General features: G+C 47.7%; 1 protein-coding gene across 4 annotated transcripts in view; it reads left to right on the top strand.

Annotated features, from left to right (window-relative positions):
• Positions 1 to 316: 316 nt before the first annotated feature.
• The window catches only part of MAP3K4 (mitogen-activated protein kinase kinase kinase 4), a 103,387-nt gene continuing 92,411 nt past the window's right edge, over positions 317 to 11,292 (top strand). For all 4 annotated transcript variants that reach the window (XM_075554292.1, XM_075554290.1, XM_075554291.1 and 1 more), the window contains exon 1: positions 317 to 633. In XM_075554292.1, coding sequence (XP_075410407.1) covers positions 497 to 633 — 137 coding nt within the window. In that variant the 5' untranslated portion in view covers positions 317 to 496. The remainder of the gene's footprint in view (positions 634 to 11,292) is intronic.

Genomic DNA, 11,292 nt, shown 5'->3' with positions numbered 1-11,292 from the left:
GGGGAAAAGACACTGGGCGCCCGTGGCCACGCCCCTACAACCACCGACCCCGCCCCTCCAAAACCCCGCCCTTCCCCACCCTCTGGCCCCGCCCCTCGCACGCTCGCTCCTCCTCTCGCTAGAGTCTAGCGCCCTCAGCAGCGGCCCTAGGCCCCGCCCCTCACTCCTTACAGGCTCACAGCCTTTCGTGGCCCGCCCCTCTCCCATCGGGATCCCGCGCCCGTCGGCCGTGGCCCCGCCCTCTTTCGCTCCTTCCCCGCCCATCAGAGTCCAAAGCCAACTGCTGCAGCCGCCGCCCGCGCAGTTTGTCCCTTGCCGCCCGCCGTAGCCCGGCTCGCGGCTGGTCGCCGACTCCAAGATGGCCGCGGCGGGAACGGCTCCTGCGGCGGGATAGAGGCGGAGGCGGAGCCGAGTCACTCCGCACTTTGGGGCTCCGCTCCCCGGAGCCCGGCTGCAGCTCGCTGCCCTCCGCTGCCATGCGGGGCTGCGTGCACGGATGAGAGAAGCAGCTGCCGCCGAGCTGGTCCCCCCTCCCGCCTTCGCCGTCACTCCTACCGCCGCCATGGAGGAGCCGCCGCCGCCGGAACCCGAGCCCGAACCCGAGCTTGAGCCGGATCGCTGCCCGGCGGCGAGGTGAGTGTAGCGGCCGCCGGAGGGCAGGACGCGGGTCCTGTCCTGACGGCGCTTGACCGGAGCCCAGGGGGCGTGGGGGCCGCGTTCCCGCCAGGTGGGGCGGGACGCGTCCAGGCATCGCAGGCTGGGACTGGGGGCCGCGCGTGCCGCTGGGGGGCCGGGGGTGCGGCCGGGGCGCCGCGGGCTTTGCCCGGCCCTGGGTCGGCGGGTGATACTGCGGGCTCCTGCGCTTGCCTAGAACCCTGCTGTTCTCTAGGTGACCCCGAGTGCACCAGCAAAGCGGGAGTGGGGTGGGGGCGTACGTGCAATGGGGCCCCTGCCCCGTGGGGACCACAGTCCCCGCTCCTGGGCGCGGCTTTTGCAGGGCGGCCACCAGCGCCAACAGTTCCTCCCCTCCGCCCCCATTTCTAGTGATCCAGTGGAGCCCTGCCCCTGCCCCGTCCCTCTCCCCCTGACCCGGTTGTGTCCCCCAGGAGAGCTGCTGCCCATCCTGAGAGGGTGCACACAGGCAGGCTTGCGCCTGTCTCTTTGTAGGATTGTGCAGGATGCCGGCACACGTGCACTTAGAGGAAGGATTGATTGCTCTTAAACTTCCTTTGATGTGGAACTTTGGTACCCAAAGTATTTGGGGCATAATGTCCCTGAGTTGTATTAGGTGTCTTCGAGTCAGTTTGAGTCGGAACAACGAAATGCAACATTGCCCTGCCCTGCCCTGTGCCATCCTTTGAATTGCTGTCATGTTAAACAACTTGTGGCAGGAACTTTGTCCCTTAGAGGCTCTATTAATTAATTTCCTGCATGACTTTGTGGGATTTTTTAATTGGGAGGAGACCATTCTTAATCAATTGAATAACTTCCCTTTTATGTACAGATGTCTGCATGTCCACATGCCCCGTGCCCCTCGCATTTCTGAGTAAACCTGCAAGCTGCTGCTTCCTGGCCCCTTGGGTGAAGATGCCCTCTCCTCCAGGCAGCCTGCGGGGGGGGGGGGGGTGTCTTGCTTTTTAGGTGGTTCAGGAATGAGGCTGTTAGCACCCCTCCTTTCTCTTGTGGAGCTCCCTTCCTTCTTGCCATGATCCTGTTGGCAGAAACAGATTGGTTTTGTTTTTATAAGCTGTAGATGGTCATTGCTTCATTTTCTTGACTTCTGGTATGCCTCTGTGAACTCTTAAGGACCAGCGTCTCTAAATAATGGAATAGTGTGTCCTGCAAATTCCTTTCTTCATTCCCCTTGGAGAGACACCTAACTTTTTAGAAGTTTTTGCCCGAAAGCTTATTATATAAATTTGTTCATTCATTTTTGGAGCACTTGTGGCAGCTTTAAGTAAAAACAGTAATAGCCAACACTTGTTACATGCTTATTACTCGGTCCCGTTGCCTCTCTTTCTGCCAACTCATTTGACCCTTGCTAATAACCCTGTGAGGTTGACCTTGTTCATACATCTGCATTTTACAAGCTAGGAAACTGAATCAGCGAGATTAGAATCTTGTCCAAATCTTCCCATCTAGTACTGAACTGAATGCCAGTTGAGTCTCTTTCTGGGCTCTGTGGGAAAGGTGTGATTTTGTTTTACGAATACGCAGATCTGAAGCTATAATTACATGTAATGATATTCTGGGGGAAATACACCAACAGTGGTAGGTCAAGTAAAAGGGCAGAGAGAAACGGAAGGGCATGGTAAAAAAAAGACCACCTTTTGACTGATGAACAGAAACCTTGATTTCTAGCCAGGCTTCTGTCCATCTGTGCTGTCATAAAAATAGGCCAAGACCATGGGTTGCCTCCAACTTTAAGTGAACAGCAGTGCATGGAACAAGGAGATCTTAGCAATATTTTTCTTAGCAACATTGCAGTTAATTTTACAATAGCAAATCGGGAAAACAGATTACTTGACAAAGCTGTTGTTTTCGCTTTTCACAGTCTTATTGTCACCACTTCCTTTCCAATACACAGCTGAGCTCTGACAGCCTGTGTGTGGGTCCTTGAGTTTCAGTGAACCTGCTGTCCCCAGAAGGTGCTTCAGGGGTTCTGCAGTTGTTGATCTGAGTTGCTTTAGTTTTTGTGTTAATCCATTTAAAAGCTGCTCAACAGGCACATGCCAAATGGTACTTTTTAGCACAGCAGAGACCAGTAATGGGCTCATTCCTTTTTCTGGTGAGCTGGCTTCATGAATGCCCAGCATTCCCTCTGTGTCCACCTTCTGCATGTAACTGGGTTGTTGATCAGAACAGTTGCATAAACGCACATGTCTTCTGTAGCATTCAGGCCTGCACTTGTCGGCCTGAAAAGCTGGATAGCAAGTGCAGGTCAGGCCGATGCCGGCCCAGCCCAGCTCCAGTGCACGCACGCACACCTCCTTACGTGGTCCTTATGCAACGACAGGGACACAAGCAGGTTGAGAGGTGACAGTGCCCTGTCACAGCGTCACTGTGTGCGCTGAGCTCCTGACGCTGAACTTTGGTGTCCTTATTTTTGAGAAAGAGTTCCTGGTAAGGATGGCGGTGACACCTTACAAGAAACGCTCCTTCTGATTCTTTTTCAAGCTTCTGGGCCAATTGTAGGATTACAAGGTTGAGGTTCCAAGGAGAGCAATTAAAAACAGTTTGTCACAGTGTACCTTTGTGAATTCTCGAATTTGTGTACTTAACAGCACAAGAGTAATTCTGATAGTAAAGCTGACATATGAGCACGCCTGTTTTGTAACCTTTCATGTAACATATTTATGCCAAAACAGCCTTGTTCTCGTTTACTGACCTCGTAAGTGCACGTTGTACAAACTTAAAAACATCTCTTTTAGCTAGTGACTTTGTTTTCTGTGGTCCACCATGACCATCTGCTGTTCTGGGAATGACAAATTGAAGAGGAATGCCATGATGTGCATCAACAAAAAAATGTTTCAAGATCCATTCTGAAGTGCAACACTGTCAGTGAGAGCGTGACTCCTACAAGAAAATCTGGTGAATATGATTGAATTAAATCTGGTCATACTTCTAATTTATGCACCAACCAGTAATGCCAAAGATGAAGAACGTGGAGATTCTTAGCAACTTCTATCTACAGTCTGAAATTGATGAAACATGTAATCAAAATGCATTGATACTAGCTAAGTCCTCACACACCAGCCTTTGTGAGCCAAGGATTGTAAATAATACCCAAATCTGAAGGAGGGAATGGTATCAGAGCTTATATTGTGAATCCCTAGTTTGCAGAGGCTGTGGAGGACAGTGGAAGCCCAAAATTCATTTCCAGGCCCACACATGAATTAAGCTTCCAGTGATTCCCCTCTGACTACAGTGAAGGGCTAGGAATAACCTTATCAGACAGCATTAAAAAGTTGATTATGGCAGATGTAATACCTTATTCAGTTGAGCTCACTTTGGACCCATTTGATTTATTTTTCTTTTTTTTAAATTTATTATTTTTTTTTAATTTTAACAATTTATTGGGGCTGATACAATTCTTTTCACAGTTCATACATATACATACATCAATTGTATAAAGCACATCTGTACAGTCTTTGCCCTAATCATTTTTTTCTCTTTTCCTCTTTTACATTTTATTAGGGACTCAAACAACTCTTACCACAATCCATACATATACATACATCAATTGTATAAAGCACATCCATACATTCCCTGCCCCAATCATTCTCAAGGTGATTTATTTTTCTTAATGAGTTATTTTACTGGGGGTTCTTACAGCTCTTACAGCAATCCATACATCAATTGTATCAAGCATATTTATACATATGTTACCATTATTATTTTTAAAACATTGTCTTTCTACTTGAGCTCTCCTTTTTTTCCCTCCCTCTCCTCTCCTCCCACCCTTGTGATCCCTTGATAAATTATAAGGCATTATTATTTTCATATCTTACACCATCTGCTGTTTCCCTTCACCCACATTTCTGTTGTTTGTCCCACTGGTGGTGGTGGTGTGTGTGGGGTGTTATGCATCAATCCTTGTGATTGGCTACCCCTTTCTCCCCCCTACTCCCCCTATTCCCCCTACTCTTCCCCCTACCCTCATGGTATCGTTACTCCCATAACTGTTCCTGAGGGCTTTTCTGTCCTGGATTCCGTGTGTTGCTGGATTTGTAAGGTAGAACTGGGGTCATAATAGTGGTGGTGGAGGGTGGAGCGGGGGTGGGGGTGGGGGTGGGTGGAGAGCATTAAAGAACTAGAGCAGTGGTTCTCAACCTTCCCCATGCTGTGAATCTTTAATGTAGTTCCTTATGTTGTGGTGACCCCCACCCCCAAATCATAAAATTATTTTTGTTGCTGCTTCATAACTGTAATTTTGCTACTGTTATGAATCAGGCGACCCTGTGAAAGGGTCGTTCGACCCCCACAGGGGTCGCAACCCACAGGTTGAGAACCACTGAACTAGAGGAATGTTGTGTTTCATCAGTGCTATACTGCACCCTGCTGACTCGTCCCTTCCTTGTGACCCTTGTGAGGGGATGTCCAGTTGTCTACAGATGGGCTTTGAGTCTCCACTCCAACCCCCCTCATTCACATCGATATGATTGTTTGTTCTGGGTTTTCTGATAACTGATTCCATCAGCACCTCATGATCACACAGGCTGGTGTGCTTCTTCCATGTGGGCTTTGTTGCTTCCCTGCTAGGTGGCCGTTTGTTTAACTTCAAACCTTTAAGACCCTATCACCATATCTTTTAATAGCTGGGCACCATCAGCTTTCTTCACATTTATTTATGCACCCATTTTGTTTTGACCCATTTTCAAGTTATGTTATTTCAGTTTTTAATATTTTCTGCTTTCTTCTTGATTGAGATTTTTCTGTGCTTTGCCTTGGCATTGTTTGTTTGTTTGCATCTTGCTTGTGTTTTGTGTGATTTTCTGTATATGAATCCAGGATAGGTAGATCTGCAGAGAGTAACTGGATTGGTAATTGTCTAGGGATAGTGCAGAAGAGGATGGGGAGAACTGGGAAGCCAACAAGAATGATTATGAGAAGAAAATGTTCTGAAATTGATTGTGAAGATTGCACAACTCTTCTTAATGTCATTGAAGATTAAATTGTATGATGTGTGAAGTATATGCCAGTAAGACTTTAAAAACAGAAATGCGTTGCTAATTGTTACTGGTGATGGGAATATGAAAGTCGGACATGAAGAAGGATAAGTAGTTGGAAAATAAGGCTTTTGTCATGCACTTGGGGAGATCACGTGGGAGAATTTAGCAAGACTAATGACTTACTCAATTGGAAATACCTTTGTTTTGTTTTTAAATGGCGACTGCACACTTGGGCTTCTGGACGGCATGTGTAAGGAATCACATCATATATATCCGTGGAAAGCGGTGATAGAGCTGCTTATTCTCATCAGTCAGCATGGGAGCAGACCAGACTAGATGGAAGTTTGTGCAGTCATGGGAGTTCAAGTTGAAGCAGAAGAAAATTTAAACAATCCTTGAGGACCAAAGTCTACCTTTGAGTATATCCCACTTAAATGTAAAGGCCATTTTAAGAGTAAATTTGACATTGAACACAAATGATGGAAGACCATGTGAGCTGTGCGTAGGCCAAAAAGTTTTGCTGCCAAATCATAGATACCTTTATTAAAGCAAAACATCAAAATGAAGCTCTTGTTTCTCTCCACATCCTCCATATGGGTCTATGAGCTTCTGAAGTCCATTCTTCCACCCTTCCCTCTGGCAATTCTGTGCTCTTCAGTGAGCACCGTGTCCAAAGGGCAGATACAGCAGCCTTGAGAGACTCCAGCCATGTTCCTTTCAAATATTTGAGTCTGGGAACAAAAAGAGATCCATCCACAGGGAACAGGATGAAGGATGTAAGGTGGATGGCATAGGATTGCCCAGTGAAAGTTCCTAGCACAGCCCTTGCTGCCCAAGAATCCGAGGTAGCATTGTTGTAAGGATGGAAAAAATTTCTCGGCACAACTTTGCCAGCCCTTTCCTTACTGCTGGTATTTCCAGTTTTCATACAACTGCTTCCCAACATGCCCCAGTGATTGTTCTGCGTCCTCTGAGAAAATCTATGTAGATTGTCCCTCTGCAGTTCTAAACAAGTCACCATAATCTGAGTTGAACTCTGCCTTGAATTCGTCTTTGAATTCTTCCCTGCTTCCCTCAAAATGTATGATCCATCTATGTCCCCCCGCCCCTTTTTTTGTGTGACAGCAATCTCATAAGTTGGAAAGCTTCAATGATTTGGGAATGTTAAAAATATGTTATTAGCCCTGATCTCCAAATTATTCCACCCCCTGTGGCGTAAAGACATTAACTTTTTAAAATTATAATTATTTGCAGGTACTCTAGTGATACTAAGACAAGCGTGTTACTGAAAGAACCTGTCTGCGGTCAGTCACTGGTCAGAGACATGGTTGAAAACACCTTAAAATAAATATGTGCGTATGTGAACTAGAAACCGAGTAATAATTCTTTTTTACTTTCCCTTGGATGTGAAGAAAACAAAAGGCTATTGAAGAGACGGGAAAGAAAGAAAAGACCAAAATGCTTGTTAGAGGAGACTCTCACACTTATTGTTTGAACAGAGTAACAAAGTTAATGGAAGAAATAATGAAAGACTGAATAGAAGATTTCAGAGGGCAGCTCCAGAAGACAGAATAAAGTATTGTAGTGGAACGTATAGAGACCTGGGACTAGAAAACCCAAAGTGGAAAATACACCGGTGGCGCTTCAAACTGGAAGAAACAATCAAGCCTCAAGTTGCAATATTGAAGGACTCCGTACTGGCAGAATATTGGGTGGCGGGGCGGAGTCAGCAAAGTGCAACCTCTTGGACGAAACAGGAAGCATCAGAAGCATATAGAGGTGACTCAGAGTTATTGTGTCATAGAGAGTTGGTCGATGTTCAGCCGTTTGGGGAGGTAGCGTATGATCGAGAACCAGTAACACTTTAAAGGAAGAAGTTCAAGCCGCACCAAAGATGTTGATGAAAATCAAGGCTCTAGGAATTGATGGATACCAACTGAGAAGTTTCAGTGGATGGATGCAACTCACTTAACTGTGCCAAGAAATTCGGAAGACAGCTACTTGGCCTGCTGACTGGAAGAGATTCATATGTCGGCCCAGTCCAAAGAAAGGCAATCCAGAAGAATGCTGAAATTATCAAGAGATATCATTTATATCCGATGCCAGTAAAATCTTGCTGAAGATAATTAAATAGTTTTGCCACAGTATATTGAAAGGGAACTACCAGAAATTCAGAAGAGGCCGTGGAAGAAGGAATATCCTTTCTGATGGCAGATGGATCTTGGCTGAAAGCAGAGATTATCAAAAGATATTTACTTATGTTTTATTGACTATACAAAGGCATTTACCTGTGTTGATCATATAAAATAATGGTTAACATTGAGAAGAAAGGAAATTCCAAAACACTTCATTTTGCTCATGCGTAACTGGTACATGACAGAAGCATGTGATATCGGGATTGGAGAAAGACTCATGAACAACGTGCAGAATGCAGATGACGCAATCTTCCCTGCTGAAAGGGAAGAGGACTTGAAGTAATTAAGGTTGAAGATCAAAGACTATAGACTTTGACATGGATTATACTTTACCATCACACAGAAAGCATAAGTAGACTAATAAGTAACATCATGATAAATGGAGAAAAGATTGCAGCCGTAAGCATTTCATTTTACTTGGACCCACAATCAACTCCACGGAAGCAGCAGTCAAGAAATCAAAGGATGCCATGTATTGAGCAAAACTGCTACAAAAGATATCTTTAAAGTGTTGAAGGAAGAAAATGGTCACTTTTGAGGACTGAGGTGAGCCAAGTGAAGTGGTGGTAGTTTTCGTCAGCACATGCAGGTCAAGGCTGGGCAGTGCCTGAGGAAGGCCAAAGCAGAGTTGGTGCCTTTGGATGACGCCATTGGTGAGGAAGTTTGGGAGTACTGTGGATGGCCGATGGAAAATGAAATCTGTGTTAAAGAAATTCAGCCAGAACGCTCGTTCGAAGCAAGGAAGGCACGAACTTTGTTTGCCTCCTGTACTTGGGGTGTGTTATCAGAGGGACTGACCCTGGAGAAAAAGCTGCTTAGTAAAGTAGAGGGTCAGTAAAGGAGGAAGCCCCTCACGGAGAGGGCTTGGCGTGGTGATCCTCAGACAGGACTCACACAAGGCGGTGACTGTGAGGCTGGTGCAGGTGGGATGGCAGGTTTGGCTCTGTTGCACTGGACTCACTGAGACAGAACTGGCTGCTTGGCACCCACAGCTTTGTATAAGAAAGGAACTCCCAGAAACTCCTGTCCTCTCCCAGGGGGGGGGGGGTGTTTCCATTTGAATGCTCACGGTTGTTTGCCATTGGTGCCCTGCTAGATGTTACACCGGCCTCTCCTACCTCTCTCTGCCACCCCACCCCCCACCCCCCCAGCAAGGCCAGCCCTGTGGGCTAGCTGGACCAGTAGCTTCAGCATCAGTAAGCACACCAGCTGGTGACTTTAGGCAGAGGGAAGTAGTGATGCAGCTCTGGTGATGGCAGGAGCTCTTTTATGTTTTGTAATGGGCATCACTGGCCTCTCCGGAAGCCTTGTGGTTCCCTGTCATTTTCATAGTGTTCGAGGTTGCTCTTACTTCCTTTCCAAAGGTTTTCTGGTGTCTTGCATGTCGAGTTTTGAGCTCTGCAGAAATATGGGGATATAAGGTGTTGGCTGCGTTTGGGTTCATTTGCCTTAATAACTTCCTCCTACTGAATAATTCCTCATCCCTCCGTGTGATTATCTTTTACTCACAGCCTTCTGCTGCCTCCACCTTCCCACTTGGCCACACCCAAACTCACTGCTGCCTAATGGATTCGGACTCAGACTCAGAGCAAACCTGTGGGACAGAGGAGAACTGCTCCATTGGGTTTCCAAAGCTGTCAACTTCACAGAAGCTGACCACCTCAGTTTTCTCCTGAGGAGTTGGCCATGGGTTTGAACCTCTGACCTTTCGGTTGGCAGCCAAGTACTTTAACCACTGTGCTACCAGGGCTCCCAGTTGTTGTTTTTTTGACCAGGCAATTTGTATGCTTTTCATAAAGACACTCAGGTCTCAGGTTGCCTACCCGGAGAAGAGGCCTCTTTAAAGGGAACATGGAGATGGCTGATGACACCTGTAGGTCTCTGGCCTCTTCAAACACCACAAGGCCTTGGCAGCCGTCTTCTCAGCACAGACACCCAGCTTCGTGGCCCACTTGGTAGTGCAGCGCAGCTGCCTGGAGACCAGCAGGGTGTAATTACACGAGATTGATTGGTGAGCATGAGCTCAGCAAGGGAAGCGAGTTGAATGCGTATCTCCACTGTTGGGGCTTGGGGGATGGGCAGCAGCTGCATCCCTGCAAGGTGCACCCTCTGCTCAGGGACGAGCAGCCTTGTGACAAGTCTAAGCCCCAGATCCCCTGTTGCCGTCACACAAGTTGCCTTCAGTTGGCTGGGTTATAGTGTGGTTGCTTTCCCTGCCCACTCTGTCTTTAATTGGGTCAACAAGCCATGCTTTCCTGGCTTTCGTTTGGGATCTGGTGCATCCTGTTTTCCTTAAAGCTGTCCTTCGTCTGACACGGTGGGGCTGTGCAGACTGCTGGGACGGGGTTGCTGCAGAGCTGTGGCAAGGAGGGTGCCAGTGCTTGGTATTGTGGTGCTTTGAGCGTTGCATTGCGAAAGGGAAAAAGGGAGTTAAGTGGCTTTTCTGGATTTCAGTCCTAGAAGCACACTGAAACATTTCAGACCCACAGTCGGCTTCCTGTGCAGCTCTTACAAAGCTGCAGGTGAAAAGCCATGGACCTGAGTTTCTGTTTCTAGAAAGAGGTTCAAGTACATGTGTCCACCACGATGGGCCATGAAAAGCGAGGTTCTGAGACCCAGTTTGTGGGAAATGGTGGCCACAACCTGAGGTGACTTTTGGCCAGTAACTACAGCATTTCTGTGTCTGATGCCTCTGGCCACTGCCTTTTCCGGCAATGGGAGCTGCCCTCACCACCCCAGCCACAGGACACAGATCCCAGCTGTGGGGAAGGAGCCCTGGCTGCAGCCTGGTAGCTCAAGTGCTTTCCTGGGGGTTTTCAAATGGTGCCCGGAGAAGAGGAAGTGCTTTTTGAACATGACTCCATCCTGTGAGTTCAGCCAAGCCTGGTGCTAGCTCCCTGAACTGTGGACAGTCTCAGAGTGGCAGCTTCCAGCAGCGACTCGAACTGACCCCGGGGGACAGCAGAGAGGCCGCCTGACCAGGCACAGGCCCGAGGCTGGCGGTGCTGGGTCTGCCTCCGCTTTTCTTCCGATTTGATTGGGAGCTGATAGTGTCTGTCGTTGTGCTGAAACTCTCTCATGCAGTGGATGCCCTCACAGGTCAACGAGGAGCAGATACATAGGAACCCCTTTATTCTTTTTTTTCTACAACAAGTTACATATTTTTATTTTACAACAGAAATAGAAAGCCTAAACTGGTAACTAGTCCAGTGTTCATTTGAAGTCTCCTTACTGTGAATGAAGGCACCTTGGTGGTCCTGCTGGGTGAATAGTGGACTGCGAACGGGCAGGGCGGCGGCTCAACGCCACCAGCTGCCCTTTAGGAGGCAGATGAAGCAGTGTGGTTTCGTAAAGATTGACTGCCTCAGAAACTCTGTTGCGAGTCAGCAGAGCCCTGGTGGCACAGTGGCAGATGAGCTGGGCTG

Source organism: Tenrec ecaudatus, chromosome 7, assembly GCF_050624435.1.
Source record: "Tenrec ecaudatus isolate mTenEca1 chromosome 7, mTenEca1.hap1, whole genome shotgun sequence".
Taxonomy (NCBI): domain Eukaryota; kingdom Metazoa; phylum Chordata; class Mammalia; order Afrosoricida; family Tenrecidae; genus Tenrec; species Tenrec ecaudatus.
The sequence above is the reverse complement of the archived record's forward strand: the minus strand, read 5'-3'. Positions and strand labels throughout refer to the sequence as shown.